This window comes from Nomascus leucogenys, chromosome 6 (genome assembly GCF_006542625.1).
Source record: "Nomascus leucogenys isolate Asia chromosome 6, Asia_NLE_v1, whole genome shotgun sequence".
NCBI classification, from domain to species: Eukaryota; Metazoa; Chordata; class Mammalia; order Primates; family Hylobatidae; genus Nomascus; species Nomascus leucogenys.
Window position 1 is genome coordinate 67759315 of NC_044386.1, and position 22938 is coordinate 67782252.

General features: G+C 39.8%; 1 protein-coding gene across 4 annotated transcripts in view; it reads right to left on the reverse strand.

Annotated features, from left to right (window-relative positions):
- RYR3 (ryanodine receptor 3) overlaps positions 1 to 22938 on the reverse strand; it is a 568187-nt gene that overhangs the window by 253663 nt on the left and 291586 nt on the right. For all 4 annotated transcript variants that reach the window (XM_030814359.1, XM_030814360.1, XM_030814362.1 and 1 more), the window contains exons 17-19: positions 15159 to 15292; positions 13356 to 13597; positions 3727 to 3919 (exon numbers count right to left, since the gene is read on the reverse strand). In XM_030814359.1, the coding sequence (XP_030670219.1) occupies positions 3727 to 3919; positions 13356 to 13597; positions 15159 to 15292 (569 nt within the window). The remainder of the gene's footprint in view (positions 1 to 3726; positions 3920 to 13355; positions 13598 to 15158; positions 15293 to 22938) is intronic.

Sequence of the window (22938 nt, forward strand, 5' to 3'; positions counted from 1 at the left end):
AGAAGAACTGCTGGGTTTCAGCACCAAATCATACTTTACCAGTTGATGTAAGAATAACACCTGGATTGTAGAATAGCCAATCGGTTTATTTTGATTTATAAGCAACTGGCTAGCCCCCAGTACAGGCCCTGCACTGACCCTGACCAAGGTCATCATGTGATGCACTAGAGGCATTTCAGTAAAATGTATCCCAACTACACAGGCCCTGTGATTCCACCTCTCTTCAAATCACAACACGCTGTGAGACCCGAAGCCAGGAATATATCAGAGCTGATAGTTTCCTGAGAGACAGGAGGCTTGAGTGACTTCAAGCCCCACTGCACACCCTACTGGCACTGCTTTTTAGCCTTCCCACCTGTTCAGTTGCTATAAGCAAAAAGCTCTCAGAACTAAGCTGTTGGTTCTTCGAGTCAATACATCTGGACCCTTCAGTTTCTTAAATTTCCTCAGCAGTTGTGCCTCCTAAATGATTAGTCATCTCATTTTTCTTGTCTTGCAACATTGCTTCTCATTTATCTGTGCACTCAGAAGTCTGCATGATCTGCTGACCTAGACACCAGATGCTAGAAATGTCTTCTACATGTGGATACCACCTTTCAGTCAACTATTTTTTCATCTGCTAACTGCAGTTCTTGTCAAGAGAGGATTCCAAAAAAATCCCTCCACTACCCTCTAAAAAATCACAGACAGAAAAATCCTATCTCATTGTTCTGAGGGAGATGGGAAGGATGAACTAATGATTAAGAATCATTATGCAACATTTGAGAGCAGATATACTGTTCTCTAAACACAAAATGTGGAAATGTCCATTAGCCAGTAGACTGGAGAAGATCCCTTCTCCGTAGATCTAAATTTGCCTAAGTAGTTTTTTCAAATGACATGCTTGTGAAATAGGTGTACTCCCTTTGAAAATAAGTTAAAAACAATGAGTGGACATGGGCAAAATAAGTAAAAGTGGGAGGAATATTAACGGTGGGTGACCAAGGCCACCAGCTACACAGGCAAATGCAGTCCTGGGAACTGAGTGCTCAGAGTAACCTTGTTTCTTCAGGGAAGGTCCTGAGTCAAAGGGTGGATGACCCCAACACTGTTGTGTTGTATTTGTATTTGTACTCATTCTCTTTATTCCTAAGGAGTGGAGTGGGGAAGATGGAAAATAGGGCTAGAAGGTCCTTTCCCTCTTCCAGAAGGCCTTTGCTCCAGTCAGTTTCTTCTGTGCTTACGGTGCCTCTCTTGTCAATAACACTCCCCGTTTTCCACATGCTTCTGATGGCTATCAATGAGAATGGCTCTATGCGGTATCCTCACATATTTAAAAAGAAAGAACTGGGATGAAATATCCTCAGCACAGAAGAACTTTCAGCTCTTAGAATACAGTGTCTGCAGATAGTGTAAGATTCCCTGGCTTGAATATGTGATGAGATTTTCAGCCTCAGTAAAGCTTTACTCTACTGGTTCTCCATTTGTTACAAGAACCTCAAGCAATTTTAAATTGTTTTTATTAAAAAACAACTTTAATATATCCATTTATATGAATGTTTGTAAATATGCTTGTGTATGTATACAAACATACACATCTGTCTCAAATTCCAAAGGCTGAGTACCATTCACAAAGGACAATTATTTCTAAATAGTTTATATAATTGAAACAGAACCAAAATCCTACTTTGGAAAACATATGAACATATCTTGGTTTACCAATCCACATGAGGTGCTGAGGCCTACTAGAGTGGTTTCACCCTGAAAATCCCCTCACTTGGACCTGGATCCCTGAAATGGTTTCTCTGTGATCCCAGATCTCAGCTCCTGCTTCCCACAACTCTCCTCCTGCTATGACCCTTTCCAGGGGCTTCCATGGATACTAGTATGAATCTATGTTGACTCCAGTCTCCTGCTCAGTTGATTGTGATCTCTTTAAAATACAAGGATGAAGAATGGCTGAGAAGAGTTTTGGAAAGAAGGGTTATTGTGGGGTTTTGCCTTACAGACATTAAAATGTATAACGTGGTTAAAAGAATTAAAAATAGCATCCAACTGGTAGGTACAAGGAAAGAGGCAGAGAAATAGCAATAGTATATAGGAAAGCAGCATGCATAGCACAAGCCCAATTAAATGAACAATATTGAACTGTGTATATAAAAAGCTAATATGATTATCTCTAGGTGGTACTATTATGGGTTCCTGGTACTTTCTTTGACTTACATTCCTTTTGTGAAAAAGAAAAACAAAAAACAATAGGAAAAAACCCAGGTGTTAACGTATAAATCAGAAACTGGGAGAAATATTTGAAACCAATAAACAACAGTTTAACATCCTTAATATAAAATTATTATACATAAATATGTAAATATATTACATATACTATATAAAGTCAGTATATACAAAATATGTAAGATATCTACCAAAAAATAAATATCAGAAAGGCTGAGAACACAAAGTTAGCAAAAATACTGGGTTGGAAAAAGTACATAAAAATAAGCATTAAAAAATGTTTCACCACATTCGTAATAAAAAATAAAAAATTAATACTCTAAGGTACAATTTTTCCAAATCAGCAAAGATTTAAAATAACCAGTAACAGTAAAAATCAATAAGGACCCAGTCAGTTAGACATTCCCATATGTTGCTTTAAATGATACTGCAAGCCCAAATCCTTTATCTGAAATCATCAGAGATGTGCTTCAGACTTTGGAATTCTTTAGAATTTTTTTAAAAGTTACCCGTTATGCAGATTAAGCAGAAACTGCAGCCAGGGGAGGGGCAGTACATCATAATCAGACACATTAATATTTCTGCAGTTAAACATATATTCACAAGAAGTAGAATAAATGACTGAAAACAGCCTCATTTCTGCTGATGACAGTTTTGTCACAAAATGAGTTCAGGTTACATTTTATTACAAAATGAGTTATGAACAAATTTATGGTTTTCAGAGCGTTTTAGATTCTAAAGTTATTGATAAGGAATTCTGAACTGTTTAGAGGATCTTTCTCAAAATCAATTTGGCCACAGAATTATAAATTTAGACTTTAAAACGTTCATGCATTTTGACCAATTTCAAGGAGGAACAAAATAGAAGCACACAAAGAGTTATGCTTCAGGATATTCATAAGAATTTTATTTACAACAATAAAAATGAAATTGGCACAGACTTTAACAGCAGAGTAATGGCTGTATTATGAAACAGCCAAATAAAGGGCTATTATATGGCTATAAAATCATTTTGAGGATACTCAGTGACTCAGGAAAAGGCTAATTACTTATTGTTGAATAAAAGATAATCAAGACATAAACTTCATATTCGATGTGATACCAATTAAAAAATAGATGTATATTTGTAGAAGAAAAGACTTGAAAAATATGCCAAAGTATTAATAGATTACAGCTAACCATTGGAATCATAGGTGATTTTTACTGTGCTGTTCATAACTATGTCTTTGAAGTTTTTCTTATAATGAGCATGTAATACTTTTATAATTATTAATTTTCTACACAGGATTTATCCTACTAATCTTACTGTTTATCTGAGTACATAATACAACCCCTGGTTCTACCAGTAGAGATGGAGCAAATGACTCTAGGTGGCTCTTGCCCTTGCACCATCACTGTCCTGGGGAACTTAGTTCACAGTACTGAAGCCCTGAAGGAGACTGCTGGCTTTGCAGCTCACGGTGGTGGGGAGGTGGGGTAACTGCTACTCTCCATGAAATCACAGCCATAACTTACTTGACACCTGCTGAAAAGCTCATCACAGGGAAGAAGAGCCCGTCTGTGTTGAAGTTCTCAAACATCCCCTGCACGGGCTGCCCATTGATGCGGAATGAGATGCTAGGCACCCCGAGGTCCAGGCAGCAGCTTACCACGTCATCCGATCTCAGGAGGTGCTGGTTGATGGAAGCCACAGCTCTGGGTATCCGGCCTGGTGAGGAAAGAACAGGAAGAAGGCTGTGGAACTCTAGAGGCACCTGCCAGGCTGAGAAAGGCTCAGAGGCCTCTGTGGGAAGTGGGGAGGTGTGATGGGTACTCAAGAGGTCCGGAGGTACTACTGCATTTGAAATGCAACTTTGCTTTTCCTATGTGAGATGAGCAATGAGAAATGAATTCCTAAGCTGGCAAGTGGGCAGACACCATGCTTGATTTGAGATGAGTCTCAGGGGAAATGCTCAAGCTGCTAAGAATGAGAAATAACAAAACTTAACCTGCTCAATGTGTGTTCAGACTGTGGCCTGGTGTCTGAAGTAACAGACAGACTGTGCTGGTGTAGCTCTTCAGAGGTAGCTGGTGTGTGTGTCTGTTTAGTTGCAAGTGCCCAAAGACCTTCCTGTCTTCTACTTTCTCAAAAAGATTAGACTGCTCTAGTGTTGAATAGAGAAGCCATCAAAGAGAAGAATGGCAAGGCCATCTAGCCATTAAACTATACTACATAGGCTGGGCGCAGTGGCTCATGCCTGTAATCTCAGCACTTTGGGAGGCTGGGGCAGGTGGATCACCTGAGGTTGGGAGTTCGAGACCACCCTGACCAACATGGAGAAACCCCATCTCTACTAAAAATACAAAAGTAGCCGGGCGTGGTGGTGTATGCTTGTAATCCCAGCTACTCGGGAGGCTGAGGCAGGAGAATCGCTTGAACCCGGAAGGTAGAGGTTGCGGAGAGCCGAGATCATGCCATTGCACTCCAGCCTGGGCAACAAGAGCAAAACTCCATTTCAAAAAACAAACAAAAAAAAACTATGTTACACAGTTTGATTATTTGTTTTAAAAAACTTTATTATTTCAGATAAGTGGGAAAACACATTGCCAGTTATACTCTGAATTGATTAAAAAACTTCTTCACATCTCTTTCATTAGATGATTTATCATTTCCTGACTTAAAGTAGTGAGGAAAATCACCTCTCTGCTTTCCTATATCATCTTATTCTGGAAATTCTAAAACTAAATATTAATAATTATAACCACCCACCCCTCCCCTATCAGGTTTACATTTCTATTAGAAAGAGAGCAACAAAAGAGAAGTTAGGTTTTAAAATAGAGTTTCCAGCAAAAGATAAAAAGATATCTTGTTTCTTGATTACAGAAATAATATGTACTCATTATAAATGGTCACCATTTATACAGGAAAGTATACAAAAAGGCTAGGTGCTCATGCCTGTAATACCAGCACTTTGCGGGGCCAAGGCAGGCGGATCGCTTGAGCTCAGGAGTTTGAGACCAGCCTGGCCAACATGATGAAACTCTGTCTCTACTAAAGATACAAAAATTAGCTGGGCGTGGTGATGTGCACCTGTAGTCCCAGCTACTTAGGGGGCTGAGGTGGAAAGATAGCTTGAACCCAAGAGGTGGAGGCTGAGGTGAGCTGAGATCATGCCACTGCGCTCCAGCCTGAGTGACAGAATGAGACCCTGTCTCAAATAAATACAAAAGAAAAAATATAACTCCATAAAAATGCTTCCAAATATATATGTACACACACACTCTATTTTGATGGAGTTATATATATTTTATGGAGTTATACACATACACACTTTTTTTTTTTTTTTGAGACAGAGTCTCACTCTGTCGCCCAGGCTGGAGCACAGTGGCACAATCTGGGCTCAATGCAAGCTCCACCTCCTGGGTTCAGGCCAGGAGGCTGCCTCAGCCTCCCAAGTAGCTGGGACTACATGTGCCCACCACCACACCCAGCTAACTTTTTGTATTTTTAGTACAGACGGGGTTTCACTGTGTTAGCCAGGATGGTCTCGATCTCCTGACCTCGTGATCCGCCTGCCTCGGCCTCCCAAAGTGCTGGGGTTACAGGCGTGAGCCACCGCGCCCGGCCCCACACACACACTTTTTATTCAAACTGGGGTATAATAGGTTTTTGTAGCTTGCTCTACTAATTATATCACAAACATTTTATTGTATAATACAATATTCATTCGAAATTTAATGGCTGTATAATAAGCTATGAAAAGGTAATTTTAAAAAATCCCCACCTGATGGATACGAGTTATTTACAGATTTTGTACATGTATCTTTGCTATATAATATTTATAATCCCAGTTTAGAACTATTTAATGTTTTCTGTGGTTACTGCTAGTCTAGTTCAGGTTGAGCATCCTTAATCTAAAAATCCAAAATGTGAAATACTCTAGAATCTGAAACATTTTGAGCACTGACATGATGCCACAAGTAGAAAACTTCATATTCAACCTCATGTGATGGGTCACAGTCAAAAAAGTCAAAATTTTGTTTCATACACAAAATTATTAAAAATTTTGTATAAAATTACCTTCAGGCTTTGTATTTATGAAACACAAAGGAATTTTGTGTTTAGAGTTGAGTCCCATTCCCAAGGTATCTTATTATGCATATGCAAATATTCCCAAACCCAAAAAATCTAAAACCTGAAACACTTTTGGTCCTAAGAATTTCAAATAAGGGATACTCAACCTATAATAGATTCTAAACTAAGTGGTGAATTTTTAAATGGTGAAATCACTGTGTTCTTTTTAATTAATAAAGATTAGGCAGCTCCCTCTAATTAATTTGGGTAATTGACAAAGCCATATTCCATTCCCTCCCACTCTTCCACAGGCAGTAAGTAATGAGGCTTTCCTCTGTGCCAGATACTATACCTGGGGCTGGGGATCAAAGACAGAAGACCCAACTCACGCTCTTAAGAAGCCCATTGTCTGGTGGGAAATGGACATTTAAATAAAAAATAATGCGATAAATATTGGAATGAAAGTATGTATGCGTTGCCTTCTAGAGGGAGAGGAAGATGCCTGGGAATCTGTCTGGGAGCATGGGACAAGCTGAGACTTGGAGAATAAAAAGCTCACTAGAGAAATGAAAGGAAAGAGCAAGAGGAGTGTCTAACACAGTTGCAGAATGGCTGGAGTTTGGTAAGGCTGGAAGGTGAGGGTTAATGAGGGCTGGATGAGGGAGATATGGTGGGGCAATAAAGCCGGACAGGAGCATCCAGCTCCTGCACAGTAAGAATGCTGCTACACGTAATGTACTCAATGCATATTGGCAAATAGTCTGGAGTGGCCTTAGACTCTGTTTTTATAACTTTAATACCTTGCTTCACCACTGAGAAAGAGGAACAACTTCCTCAATGAAGCACCTGTAAGTAAAATTATTTAAAAACAAAACAAAACTGAGCCAAAGTTGAAGAGTGTGTAGGTTTGACGTCTTTCACATTTCTCCATTTGAGGACACTGAGTACTCTTAGCTCATTGTATGGAGTTTAGATACCCAAGGTCCCAGGATCTTTTCTTCCTCCTAAGTCTTGCTATGAAAAAATATTTATGATATTAAAATTCAGCAAAACTTACAGTAATTGTCTCACTTTTAAGATTTATTTTACCATTAAAAACAATCTTTTTTTTTCATTAGTTTAACTTCTGGAAAATATCACTGTAGAACTTTTTTTTGAGACAGAGTTTTACTCTGTCACCCAGGCTGGAGTACAATGGCACGATCTCACTGCAACCTCTGCCTCCTGGGTTCAAGTGATCCTTTCACTGCAGCCCCCCAAGTAGCTGGGACTATAGGCGCACGCCACTGCCCAGATACTTTTTGTATTTTTAGTAGAGATACGATTTCACCACATTGGCTGGGCAGGTCTTGAACTCCTGGCCTCAACTGATCCTCCCCACCTTGGCCTCCCAAAGTGCTGGGATTACAGGTTTGAGCTACCACACACAGCCTACTTGAACAAATTCTAACAAATATTTGTGAATTGAGGAAGACCAGGAAATAATTGAAATGCTACACTGGACAATTGTCTTTAAAAGTATTCAGATCCTTACTGGATAAAAATACAAATTCCAAGGTTCTTTAATGTTCTAAGAATCATACAAACTGGGACGAAACTGCCAATGTTGAATCATGACTCCAGCATCCTCTCTCCCGTCCTCTGAGGGTTCACTGTTGGCTTCTATACTGGCCTGAGGCTCGGCCAGTGAACACAAAGAGCAGCTTTCATGGGGGATGCTCTTCATCTGCAGCAGGGCTTTGATACCAACAGGAGCTGAGCTCTGAACTTTATTTAGCCATAGCTGCCATATGCCCTCCAGAGGAAATATGGCTGGGAGAATTTCCCCCGTCTGGCTTGTTCTTTCCATTGAAAATAACCACCAGGAGGAGCAATTATGCCCTCGTGGTGAAAGATGCTGTCTTTTCCCACCTTTTCTCTAAGAGACTGGGCTCATAGTAGAAGTTTCCTTTGGAACACTTGCTAAGAAAAGTTATAAGCAAATTGAATTCATAGGCTGGGCCTATTTTAAAGCTTGTACAGTAGAGAACAGAGTTGGGACGAATATTTTCTAGAAATGAAAGGGTAACTGTTGATAATCACTGGATATGAAGGATATACTTAGCAAGTGCTTAGAGCAATGTCATGGGAAGACTATTTGGATAAGAGAGCCCATTTCATATCATATTCACACTGTAAAAGGTCATCTGATGAAGTATACCTCACTTTAAAATGTGAGTAGTATGAAGAGTTTGAAATTGGAAAATGATGGAATTGTGGCATTGCTTTTGCATACTGTGCTTTATAAATCTCCTCACATGCAGAGAAAGTAATCTCCACCCCTGTGAGGGCTTTCATGGCTTCCTAATCACTTAGGAAGGGTCTTGTACTCCACATTTAAACAAGACGCAAATCCTTTCAACTGAGCTGCAATGAGGTAGCAAAGGGAGGTCGAAGGGGCCTTGGAGTCACACAGGACTGAGTTCAAATCCCAAGCCCTTACCTGCTGCATGAACCAGGACCTATGATTTTACTAGAGGCTCAACTTCCCCATCTGTAAAATGGGCACAGTGGTACCCACAGGGATGCTGTAAAGAGAGTTATTTGTAAGGTACCATTATTATCCTTTTCACTTTAATGAAATAAATAAATGATGTCCTGTGTACCACTTAAGAGGCAGTTTATCATAGTGGTTAAGAGGTTTCTGGAACCAGACTGCCTGGACTCTAGTTCTGGCTCTGTTACTTACTGTGTGACCTTGGGCAAGTAACTTACCTTTGTGGACTCAATTTACCTAATCTGTCAAACAGGAATAATGTCTATCTCATAAGACTGCTATGAGTTTTAAATCACTTAATCTCTATAGAGCACTAGAAGAGTGCCTCACACACTGTAACCCACAGCAAGTGCTATTTGTTTGTGTTTTTTTCAACTCCAGGAACCTTAATTATTAGGCTAACAGTAGAAAAGCTTGCCGGGACACTGTAGTAATATTACACCTTTTATAATAGTAGAAGAAAGTAACAATATGGGAAATTATAGCACTGAGGGCTGAATCTAAAAAGTGATTTAAAATCTACTTTCTTTGTTGAAAGACAGTACTGAAAAACATGCACATTTTAAAGTATGTTTAATGTATTTGACCCTTTTAGAACAACCAGCAGAAATGTGACACTATGGAATGAAAAATCAAACTTCTTTCAGAGAGCTTTTCTAAGAGCAGCCTCAAGTGCTTTTTATGATACTAGGAACTCTGAATAATTCTAGAGACCATCCACTGCAAGAGGCCAGTGGTTCTTATCTCTGCCAGTCTGAAGAAGAAAAACTGTCCCCTGGTTTGGAGGCTCAGGCCCACCTGAAAGGTGCAGGAAGCTTGGAAAGGCCATTCCAAACTTGATAATAAGATTTTTTTTAAAGGCCACTTAATCAGATGCTGCACATCTTCAATTAACCTCAGGGTGTATTACTGCAGAATTTAGTCCCTTCTGATTAGTAACAAGCCAACTGCAAACAGCGATGCTCAGCACTTGCACAGGTCCAGGCACTGCAGAGTTTGGCATTATAATACAAGCACAAATATTTAGCCACTTGGAATGACAGGGGATCCAAAGACAGAAAAGCGCTGCTCTTCTGCAGCTACTCCTCGGATCTTGTCCACATAGCACTGGGGTTGGAAAGGTGTGAGTCACAGTGGGCTGTGTTTTATAAACAAATACCCTGGAACTCATCTTAGTTGGGAGACAGGTGAAGTCCCCTTGTGCAGATCTGACTGCAGAAGTAAATTATCTTGAGGAGTCAGTAGTCTTAATAAATCAGGAAACACAATTTTACTCCATTCATTCACTTCCATGCTACTCGTCTCTTGGAATGGCGAATTCTTTTGCTTATTTCAATTCTGAGTAGGAAAAAGTGGTTAAAAGGAAGGGGAGATATGATTTCTCCTATGAAACTTCCCCCAGCCAGTAACATACTGTGTAGGCTGCTCTGAGCAGAATTCACTCCCAAGTGCTATCCTGAAAGCCCCATTGAGGCTCCGTCCAGAGAGGGAAAGTGAGACCATCACAAAAAAGAGCCATTCCTCCAAAGAGAAGATCACAGTGTCTGAGGTGACCCTGGATTCTGTAGGGAGGGTTAGATAGAATTGAGGAGGGAGATGTTCCCACAGCTGATGCCTGAAAATGACTTCCCAGGCTTCCACGGCTAAAAAGGCCTATTAAGGCTGTCTTCTCCCCTACACAGAGAAAAAGCTCATTCATACTTCCAGGATGTCGCTTTGAGAATTCTTTTCTCATTCAGCATGGAACTGGGGTTCTTTATGCCCTTAGATATTCCTGGGGTAGCCCTAACTGGGCTATTCTCATGGTCTTGAGTGAAGTATCAAGGACTCTGGATTTGGTCTTTATAACTACAGTGCAATTCATAGATGATGAGGGAAGGTAGCTCATATTTACTGTGTACCTAATATATGCCAGGGACTTCATATTTCTTATTTAAGTTTCATAAGAATCTTATAGTATCCTCATTTTATCAGAGGAAAACTGAGTCTCTGAGAGGTTAAATAATTTGCCCAATATAAAAAAAGAAACATTAAGTGGCAGAGCTAGGATTCAAACCCAGGCATAACTCCAAAGCTATGCTGTTTGTTCCTGACTTTCCATTGACAAAGTGTTAGAGGCACCATAATTCTTTCTAACTACTGCAAAATCTATTGTACTTTAATAACTATGTTAAAGACCAATTCAAGGCAGTGGCTTAATTTATGCATATGAGTAACTTTAAAGGTAATGACCTGGGCATTTAAATCTCAAATAAAAGGAGAATAATTTATCATGACCACTTTCTAATATATCCCCCTATGTACCCACCATTCTCCCCTGTAGTAAGTTGGAGTGTTATTTCCGTTTCATTTCTTCATCAGATAATTACCTTTTCATCAGATAGTCTGAAATTCATGGCTGTCCTGGTGGGGGTCATCAACAGAAACTTTATTTCTTCAGCTAAAGAAATATTCCTGACACATTCCAATCCCTTCTGCAAGATATATGTTCCCTGTGTGCTGGTTAGAGAAGTCAGAATGATGCCTAGACCCAGGAAAGCTTGGATTTTGGTGAGAATGAAACGTATAAAACTTGGAGACACTGGTTTCTCCAGGTCTCATCAGATGCTGGAGACTGAGGGATGAAATCCCTTGAGTGCACCTACATGGCAATACACCATCAAGTGCGGGCCATTTCAGAGAGCCACAATCAGTTTTTGAAAAGCTGAGTCACTAGCCTTTTTCCCACTTCTCCAATCATAGGAGCCACTGCTAGTCATGTTTGGCATGAGCCTGGAGCACCCAGCTTCCTTGCCTTCAGAGGAGACAGGAGGGATGAGGGAGAGGATGGGGAACTGTACACTCCTGGAATGATACACAATTAGACAGGATGTTCAGGTTCTGAAATGCACAGAGTAGCCCTCTATGGATGCACCATGAATGGGTTCCATGCCTCCTGACTCACTGATGTATTCACTCCTCAAATTTCTACAAAGGGATACAAGAATACAGTAAGTAGCCCACACAGTGCTGTAAAGTCAGAAAAAGACTAAGTAAATTTTTTTCCTTTGAGAATGATTAGTTTCTCTTCGAAACAAGGGTCCAATGCTTCACCCCAGGGTCTAGGTGTGCTTCATACCTCCTTAGTCAATTTCCATGCAGAGCCCTCTTCAGGCGTAGCTGGGTTCCAGAGAACATTCTTGGGCTATGGCGGCGAGTTGGCGGGAGATAAGCAGCAGTCAGCAGGAGTGTGAAACAAATTTTACAAGTCAGTCTTGTTAATTCCTTCACAGACTTAACCCTACCACACTCGGGAGCTGCAAAGGTGCATGAGCATAAGGATTCTTTCTTCTCAGACCATTTCTTCAGAGACAGTTTCCTGTGAACCTTATGATATCTGATGATAACCTAAGCTTAAGGTCACTACCTCATAGCCACAGACTCAGTGCTTACGTAAGGGATTTCTATAAGGGACACGATGTCTCCAATTGCAGTTTTGCAAAAGATACAGAAAATACACGCCTTGGACAACAGACAGGAGAGGTAGGGCTCTTCTTCTTGCTGAAAGCCTGAGAGTTAATCTTGCGTTTTTCACCCAGGCAGAAGTCAAGACATTCCTCCACAGGCACAAGCCATGGACATGCTTGGGAAAAGCATCAATCATTTATCTAAAAAAAGGAAGCCCTGAATTCGTTTAAAGAGGTTAGCACCTATTGTGTGTTAGGCATCCATCCAGACATTTTATAATTGTATTATGAAGCAACAGGCTGTGTTGACAAGATTATGGACTTGGAGTCAGGTCTGGATCCTTCCTAGTGTGACTTTTTTTTTTTTTTGTTTTTTTTGAGAAGGAGTCTTGCTCTTTCACCCAGGCTGGAGTGCAGTGGTGCGATCTCGGCTCACTGCAGGCTCCGCCCCCCCAGGGTTCACACCATTCTCCTGCCTCAGCCTCCCACATATCTAGGACTACAGGCGCCCGCCACCTCGCCCAGCTAATTTTTTGTATTTTTGGTAGAGACGGGGTTTCACCATGTTAGCCAGGATGGTCTTGATCTCCTGACCTCGTGACCCGCCCGCCTCGGCCTCCCAAAGTGCTGGGATTACAGGCGTGAGCCACCACACCCGGCCCCTAGTGTGACTTTGAATAAATTACTGAACAATCTTTATGCTTCTGTTTACACGTTTGTCACATGAGGTCAATATTTTCCACCTTAAGGGGTCATTGTGAGGATAAAATAAGAGAAAAATGAAAAAACAGTATGTAACTCACTGCTCAGTGAATAAATGCTGAGTCTCTGCTCATATAATCCTAACAATTCCGTATAATAAGGCTCATACAGATGCAATGAGCTTGAGAGAAGTGATCTGCACTAGACCATGTAGCTAGGAACTGTCTGAGTAATGGTATAAATGAGTCTTATTTTAACCTAATACTCTTTTCCACCTAACTGTTTAATTAGTTGAGACTCTTGAGTCTGTATCATTTCAACTGAAAGTGGTTATTTCAGCTTAAATAATTTGAGCCTCCATCATTTCCAGTGAGATTATGAGCCAAAGCTTTAGCAAGGTACTCACCTGACCAAAGGTGAAGTCCATCAAAGCCATAGGAGTACAGGTCGTCGCCAACACCATTGCCTCCCCATCCTTCTCCACCTCCTGGGTACGGGGCATAGCCTGAGGAAGAGGCCCAGCCCACCCGCAGATGTGTGGGCTCTGCTGTTAGGAAGGGGTCCACCTGGTCGATAATCAGCTCGAAGTACCACTTCTTGTACTGGGCTGAGCCCTCTGCGACTCCCAGGAAGATGTTTGGCCGGATACTGAAATTAAACATGGGCAAGTGGCATCTACAGACCCTTAAAAACTGAGAAAGCAAGTTGAACCAGACCATAGGAGGCAATGGCCCATTTACACCTAGGACAAGAGCAATGCTGTGTTTTTCATATTGCTCAAAAGATGGGAGGGATCTCTAAAAGCCAGGAGTCTGGGATCAGCCTGGTAACAAAATGAGACCCTGTCTCTACAAAAATTAGCTGGGTATGGTGGTGCACACCTATAGTCCAAGCTACTTGCGAGGGTGAGGTTGGAGACTGCTTGAGCCTAGGAGTTCAAGGCTGCAGTGAGCCATGATTACACCACCGCACTCCGGCCTGGGCAACAGAGTGGGACCTTGTCTCAGAAAAAAAAAAAAAAAAAAAAAGACTAGAAAAAGCTTAGGACCCTCAACACTTGATCAAGTTCTTAGCGTGATGCATCAGGATAACATTTTCATTAAAAAACATAAGGATGTTTCTTTTAATATTCCATTCAAGGCAACCAACGTTTACTGAGTGCCAACCATGGGCAACGATGCTGAAAATGTTATACAGATTTATATAATTACAAACCTTTGTTTTTTAAGTTAAAAAAATTTACTTGAATTCCATTTTCTGGTCAATTGGTAAAAGCACCCTTATTTTCAGTATAGCAGCTTTGTTACCAAAGCATTATTAATAACACTGGTCTCTTAAAACCATTAAGAAGTCATTACTAGGCCACCTCATTAAGGGAAAGAGGTTTTAATGTATCCAGCAAAGTGGTTAAAAGCTTAAGATACACCACTTAGAGTTTTTATGTTAAGAATCAAACTCTTAGAGACAAACTGTTCTTGGGCTGGAGCTATGCCCTATTTTGGGTAGGCAAAGAAAAACAAGGCTGGCACCGTGAAGAAAGTAAGTCTGTGTGACAGCTCAGGTCTTTGGGCCACTCTGCACTTCAGAGGAAAGATTCTATTCTTGCCATTGTGGATTAGTGTGTAGGCCTAGGTAGAAAGTGGCTACAAAACCGCAGACCTGCCTAGTCCCAGTCCAGTGAGTTCACATGACTCACGTGCAGCCACATGTATGGACTACCAAGCTAGGGGTCTTGCATGGGACCCTGCTCTTTACTCTGATCCTCACAGACAGCAGGGAGATACACGGCCATGAGCCAGAGGATGCAAGAAGCCACAGTCTCACTTGGGACATCCATTCTATGAAAAGATTACAGAAAACAAAGTTGGTATATAAAAATAAATATGAATATATTACGAAGTTATAAGAGTTGCATTAATGTTTAAAAGAAAACATGGTAGGCCACCTCAGGTCAAATTCTTTAGCACTCAGATGCTACACATACGCTATCCTCAGCTACTTAAACAGAAAAGTTTGAGGAATTCTGTTAAAGGGGTTGGAGGCCCTGGTTATAGGAAATGCACATTTGCTTGGTCTTGTCTTATGTACTTGTATCACCATGGAAACAATGGGTGGGCAACTTTGGAGTTCAGATCAGCCCTCTTTTCCTGCTTAGAGACAAGACAGGCAGAACTATGCTTGGCATTTGGAATGATGGTGGTGGCCTTACCTGGTTACATCGTTAATCAGTCGTGTCTGCAGGAGTAGGTTTCTCCGGGGCAGCAAGTTGTCACAGATCAGATTCTGGTTGGCTCTCACTGCAATCCCATTGCAGAGACAGAGGGAGCACAGGATATCCAGAACCTGCAGCAGGACACACCCACCAAACCTCAGGACCACCAGGAGGGCACAGCGGGCAGGACCACCTCAATGCATGAAGGAAGGAGTCATAAAGAATGGGGGCTAGGTGATGGGTGGAGAGCCAGCTCAGAGCCAAGGAAGCTTTGCCTCTTACCCAGAAGGAGCGAGTGATGCCTCAGAGCCTACTGCTTCTTGGGAAAATGAGTCTTGGCTTCTTTCTAGCCCCTCTGCTTTAGTCTTATGCCCCTTCCCTCCAAAGTATGCACACCATCGGTGGCCATTGTTCTATTACAGTAAGTAAGAGGCTGTGCTCTGAAGACAGACTGTCTAAGATAATATCCCAGCCAGGCCAGGACTAACGTGTGGTGAGGCATCTAGGGCACAAAATCCAGGCCCTGCTCGCTGTCCGAGCTCTGAAAACACAGAGCAGAAGGACAAAAGGCCCTCCATGGACTTCAAACTCAAGCAGCACACTCTCACCCAGCCCTGATGGTGCTTGGCACTGAGTATTAGTGGAGGCTCATTACAGGTCTTAATAAAAAGGCACGTAAGATTTGGCTAAGGTCTTGCATGTAGCAAGCTTGGGAATCTCGTGTAGGTGGCGTGATGGTAGGGCAGACTCCTGTTCTTCGGTCTTTTGCTGTGGTATCATCAAACTCATGAAGATACCCTTTAATTTCTGGAAATTGGTATTCTAAATATTTTACCTGCTCTCCTTTTCCCATCTAGAAGGAGAACAAACTTTCAAGAGCCCAGGTGGCCCATGAGTCTAAGAGACCCGTCATTAAACTGCTTCTGCCGCTTGTTCCCACTTCCTAGGCAGCTGGAAAACAGTCTCTGTTTGCCTCGTCCTGCACGCTCACCTCTCCTCTGTCCTCTCCTTGCACTCTATCCTCTTTCATTCACATTTATTTTTGTTCCTATCATGGCAAAGCGAACTGTGCTGGGCCACTCAGGCTCTCTTCCTCCCGCTCTCCTTCCTTCACAGACAGGAATGTGCAAACAGCAGTCGATAAATAACAGCCACGAAATGGCAGGTTGCACCAACAGAGAGGCAGGCAGCCTCATTTCAGTCTCTCAAAGTGGCCACTGAAGACTCAATGCTTAGTGGGGTTTGATAGCTTCAAGATGTTCATGGCATTTGTATCCATAATTCTCACAAACCAATTTTCTACCTGACTCCCTGAATGTCAGTTTTGTTCCAGATAAATACAAAGCACATTTATGGGACAAGCAGAAAAGCATCCCAAATGCAGTTTTATGGGGGACTCTTACCATTAGCACTCTGTGATAGGCATCAACTATGGAAACTTGAAATCCAGAGGATAATTTCTCACCCTAAGAAAAGAGCCATAGATGGCCAGGAAATGAAATACTTTTCAGTCGGCCTATTACACATTTCATCTGTTTTGCCTTGGAGTGATGGCTGTGGGAGACTTGCTGTCACAGCCAGAGGGAAAGCAGGGCTTAATCCACATAACGTAGGAATGGCAAAAAGAAAAAGGCTCTGTAAAAAGCACACAGCCTAACAGAGCAGTGCCTCATCTATAAATAAATGACGCCACTTAAAGAATCAGAGTTGACATTGTTTAGGTTTTGCTTTAGGAGACACTCCTTCAGGTAAAACTGGGGAATGGGGATAAACTTCCTTTTCTAAAATAGTTCAAATGGGTTTGTGAAAGGAAAATATCTTGGGCTCCCAAAATCACTATGGAAAACTCAAGCTGGAAACTGCTTAGGACAAACCTGCCTCCTGTTCTATTCAGTCACTCCTCTGCTCACTGAGAGAGATGCATATCTGATTTGCCTTCTTTGGAAAGGCTAATCAGAAAATCAGAAGAATGTAACCATTTGTGTTATCAACTATCTGTGACCTGGAAGTTCCCTGTCCGCTTCCAGTCTTCTTGTTTTGGCTTCAAGTTATCCTGCCTTACCAGTGTACTTCTTATATATATTGAGTGATGTCGCATGTCTCCCTAAATGTCTAAAACCAAGCTGTGCCTGGACCACCTTGGGCACGTGTCATCAGGATTTAATGAGGCTGTGTCACGAGCGAGTCCTCAACCTTGGCAAAATAAACTTTCTAAATTAACTAAGACCTGTCTCAGATTTTCTGGGTTCACATGTTGGTAACCACGGCGGGGATTCTGAGTGGAGATGCCCCTGACCTTTGACGAATCTCCTATCGGTGCTTGGTACCAGCATGAGCTAACCTTACGGCTTAAACCAATAGGACAATTTGCTGAGGTCTGAGAGTACCCCCTCCAGAGAATCCCTGATCTCCCAAAACTTCAGGTTGAGATCTAAAGTCTATTTAGCTATACAACTGTTTTTTTTTTTTTTTTTGAGTTTTACTTGTTTCCAACAGGAAGGCAAGTTTTCCTGCTTCCATGATGATGGAAGGCAGGTAACTCCTTTATGGAGTTTGAGCTTGCTTCCAACAGGGAAGATGAGTTTTTTTTTTTTTTTTTTTTGTCCTGCTTCTAGGCTGGCAGACAGCAGTCTACAGCCTGAGACCCATCACTAGGTAAGAAACTGGTTTGGGATTCTGTCTTGCAAATTCCTTTTAAATGACTAAAGTTAGCATTTAACAACCAGCTGGTGTTAATTTCTGCTTACACTTAAGAGTGCTCAGAAATCGTACAATTTGTGTGATCATTGTTAGTTTAGCAGCATTTTGTCCTAGCAGAAATACGGTAATAAGATTTAAAAAAAATTTTTTTTAAAGGAGCTCAATGGTTAAAAGTCAGCTTAATTAAAAGGCTAACATCCAAGATGTGTGTGTGTATGTGTGCATGTGTGAGTGTTTGTATTTGAAAGGTCTTCGTGGTTTTGGTATTTTGTTTGTTTTTCTCTCCTAAGGCCTTGTCTTTTTTTTTTTTTTTTTTTGAGCAAATTTTTTTCTTCTCAGTTAACTGAATACTATTTTCTTCTGATTTTTTTTAAATTAAAATAGTTATTGCAACAGAGGCTACTCTTGGGTTTTTAAGGAAGAGTGTAGTTTAATTTTATGTTTAATTTGGCTCAAGAAAAATAAGTGTCTCCCTCAAGCACCACCAGACTTTTTCTCTCTGTACTTTATGATGTAAATGTTGCTATTTGATTTTCACTTGAGTTATTTCCCTTAATGTGCAAATTTAAGGCTATTTAGCTGAAAACTGCCTAGGGTTGTGAAACAGGTTATCAAGAATATGAAAGTCTAAGACAGGAAAAAAAAAGGGGAGAGGAGTCTTTATAAATCTATAAAATGTACTTCCATTGGCATGCCTCGTAAGTTTTTCTAGGTATTTCTGTGACGTGTACAGAATGTTTTACTACTAACAATATATAAAAGAGCTCTAATTAACTGGCTTAAAAAATAAAAGCTCTTAAATTATATACTAAATAAGAAAAGACTAAATAAATGCTTTTTAAAGTTCCTGTTTAGTTCTTATTTTAAAGTTCCTGTTTAAAGACTAAATAAAATGCTTTTTAAAGTTCCTGTAACTTAAGTAAAATCTTTTTTTTTTTTTTTTTTTGAGACGGAGTCTCGCACTGTTGCACTGTCGCCCAGTCTGGAGTACAATGGTGCAATCTTGACTTACTGCAACCTCTGCCTTCCAGGTTCAAGCGATTCTCCTGCCTCAGCCTCCGGAGTAGCTGGGATTACAGGCGCCCACCACCCAGCTAATTTTTTGTATTTTTAGTAGAGACAGGGTTTCACTATGTTGACCAAGGTAGTCTTGAACTCCTGACCTCATGATCTGCCCACCTCAGCCTCCCAAAGTGCTGGGATTACAGGCGTGAGCTACTGTGCCTGGCCAGTAAAATCTTAATAAGTAAGCTAGCTTTAAAATTACTGGTAAACTACTATTAGAAATACCTTAATTGCCCAGCATACACTTTTGTTTGCATTTATTAATCAAGTGATTTCATACTTATCCCTGCCAAATACTGTAAGGTGTCAAAATTCGGCATAGGGCTTACAAAACTATAAGCCTAGCCCAAAACAGAATAATCTTTGCTTTTGTAATTTGCAAGAAATAAGACATTGATAAGGGTTTAATGAAAATAGCTGCATCTTGAATTTAGTAAGATTACTGTAACTTCTAATCCAGTGGCTTTAGGCAGTCTAGTCCACAGGCAATAAGGAGGTTTGTTTTGGGAAAGGACTGTTATTGTCTATTTCAAAGCTAAACTATAAACGACGTTCCTCTCAAAGTTAGTTCGGCCTATGCCCAGGAACGAACAAGGACAGCTTGGAGGTTAAGAGCAATATTGAGTCAGTTAGATCAAATCTCTTTTCAGTGTCTCAGTTATAATTTTGCAATGGCAGTTTTATAACTTTAAATAATGACTATCACAGTTTTTGTGAATAATCCAGGTAAACAATTAAAACAATTAGGTAAATGTAATGGCATAAATATTTGTAGACTAACTGGTCATAATTTAGAATATAAAGCTATATTAAATCAAATAATAGATATTTCACTATTTGGGTATTTTCCAATAAATGCATATTGTAGGAAAACATTATTGCTAAAGAAAAAAAAAAGTGTGTCCTTAAAAAAAAAAAGTGAACAAGTTTTGTCTAATTCAAAGCTTAAAGGTTATCTATAAAACCAGGTGAAAGGAACCAGGAATAAAAAAGATGTAAAGAAAGTTACAAAAATAAAGAGGTTTTATTTTTTTTCTGCGGTGAAAAACTTAGAAATAAGTTTATATAAGAAAGAACCTTGTATGGCAAATTTAGTCCTAAAATAAAATCACTGATTTTTTTAAAAAGGAGGGATGTTCAGAACAAATCAGAAAGTCCAACCCTGTCATGAGCAGTCAGTGTAAGTCACAATAAGAGGATTTACATATTAAAGAAAATTCATATAATCAAGTTGTCATATTAAGTTTTGGTTTGCTTAGGAAAGAAAACTGAGATAATTTTTTTTTTAAATTAAGTTTATTACATTATTACATCCATGTATCTTCCTGTATGTGCTTTTAAAGTTCTTGTAACACTGAGTTACAGGGCTCTAACTCCTGGGTCTAAAAAGGACACCAAGTCCTGCTAAATCTTAAACACTGACAGCAATTAAAGGCTCATCTTCAGGCCCCGTAGAAGATGTCAATCAAAATAAACTGCATTCCTGAGACACAGGGCAAGAAATTAAAGCTATTCAACTCCTCAAGGCCCAGGGACTGTCTCCAAAGAGGTGGGTGTGTAAGATTGTAAGGGCCAATTTTGAAAGATAAAATAAGTTCAGTTCCTCTATAAATTAATTATTAATGTCAAAGGCACACTGATGCAAAACCAATATATGGATCCCTGTGTCAGATTAACAAGGTTTTCTTTAAGGATTAACCAACTTCTTAATAAAGATTATAAAGGTTATAAAAGGCTTACGGAAGTTATATTTTATAATCAAGATTAAATTTTATAAATTGTTTACAAAAGTTTGAAAAGCAAACATAATTGACTTCATGCTGTTTTTATTAGGGCTTCCTTTTAGAAAATTAAGTCTTCTCTCTCAAAGAATGAAGGTTTTCGCTTTTTGAAATGCTTGAATTATCACTTAAATAAATGACTTTACAATGACCTGTAATCCTATTTTGTAATATCAAGTGTTTTAAACTTTTTATATTTGACAAGCTTTCCAAAATCAAATTATAAATTATGTCTTTTTCTAACCTAATTAATCTTTTAAGACATTAGTTTCCCTAAAGTCCAAAAATGACATAATTTAGCTTATTTGGTATAAAAATTATTCAGGAAGCATTGTCAAATATGAAATGGTATTTGGTTTCTTTGGGATATATTTGTATAAATGTATTATTGGTATGTATTCCAAAATTATGGGAAACTCCTGTAATTCTGATGTACCTTAGTGTACATTATCAGTAATAATCATAATTGTCATTTTAAAATTATTGCATGCCACAGAGCTAACAAATTTCCTTGTCAATTGTTTCTTTTAACTATGGCTGCCTTAAAACCTTTTTTTCATCTGCAAGAAATTGTCTTGTTTTATCTTGTTTTAAACCTTCTCTAAAAGGTGGGTTTATAATCAGCTGTGGGACTCTTAACAGTGCGTGCACTTAAACGCAGGTTTTCTGGTAACTTTGGAAATTGTGACATTGGAATAAAGGAAAAAACTTTCAGAACTCTCATGGAGAGCTGAAATGTTCATGGCTATCAAACAGAACAGGAGTTAACTGAATTAACTGAAGCGACAAAAAACTGAAGTAATCTTTTTGACTTTTTGCTTCAAATGTTGCTGATACTTTGTTTTGTTTTACAGAATTAAGAAAACTTTTAAGCTATTTACGGCTTTTAACAATTGAGTAAAGAACACTCCTGTGAACAAAATTTGGAGCATATTTGTTTCTCTCTACCTAACTTCTCCAGAATTTGGAAACTATTTGTGAGTAGTCTCAATTTATGGCAATAGAGTTATTTGCATAAGTGCAATAAGAATCAGTTTTCTTTTGTAATAGGGCACAGTTGGATACACTGGTTATTTTACCAAGGCTTTGACTGGAATGGTGTGCTTTCCTTTAAGGAATCAAACTTGACTTATGGAGCCAATAAAGCCCTTGAAACAAATGGCCTCATATTTTGTGTACACAGTCCACGTATAGGGTTTCTGAGGTTAAGTAAAGAATGTCACTTTCTGACACGTGCAGAAGCCCCAGGTTTATCTTGGACCCTCCAGAGGAGAGGAAATTCACCCAACTCATAGGTATTTGATGGCACAAATCCATGGCTGGGCTCAGCTTTAAAAAGTTGTATCTGAGATTCCTGCTATGGAACAAAGTTCCATCAAAGCCCATTTAAAAGCCTATGTAAAAACTAATTACTCTTGTTGCACTGTATACAAATAATTAGGCCAAGTACAATAAAGCAAACCAGTCCTACCATGATTTGTCTTTAGTGAAAATAGGAAACTGCAGAGAGAAAAATTATGTTTCAAGTAGACCTGTTGTTAGATTCTGGTCTGCCTAGTATTTTTTTCAATTTTTATTATTTTCTACAGTTTGGGAATGAATCCTAACTTTTCCTGGTTAAAAGTCTTCAAAATAATGTTTTCAAATATTTTTCCTTCTTTTTTCCATTTTTCCTAATTTGGAGTCACTGAAAACTAAGTTGTGCTTTCTTAAAACCCTGTGTACCGAAGCCAGACAACTTAAATAAACCTCAGAAGAAAATAACAACAACCTGTTTACATACATAAGCCACTTTCATACCTGCCTACTAATGTATGGACTTCAGAGTAATGTGGCCTATATGGATTTCTCCAGGATTGTTCTTTTGTTCATTGTTTTTTTTTCCTCCCTTCCTCCCCACTGTTTTCTATTCACAGGATATGGGACTTCACAACCTCCTAAAAATTAGCTTTTGGGACCCACCCATCTAGGAATAAACCCTTCTAGCTATGAGAGATCAGATGAAACCTGAGACCAGAGACTCATTCTCTTGTAAAATGCTTTCTCCAAAAGATTAAAAAAACAGAAAAGTGGGGAAATGTGAAAGGAAAATGTCTTTAGCCCCCACAATCACTACGGAAAACTCAAGCTGGGAACTGCTTAGGGCAAAAACCTGCCTGCCATTCTAGTCAAAGTCATTCCTCTGCTCACTGAGATAGATGCATATCTGATTGCCTCCTTTGGAGACGCTA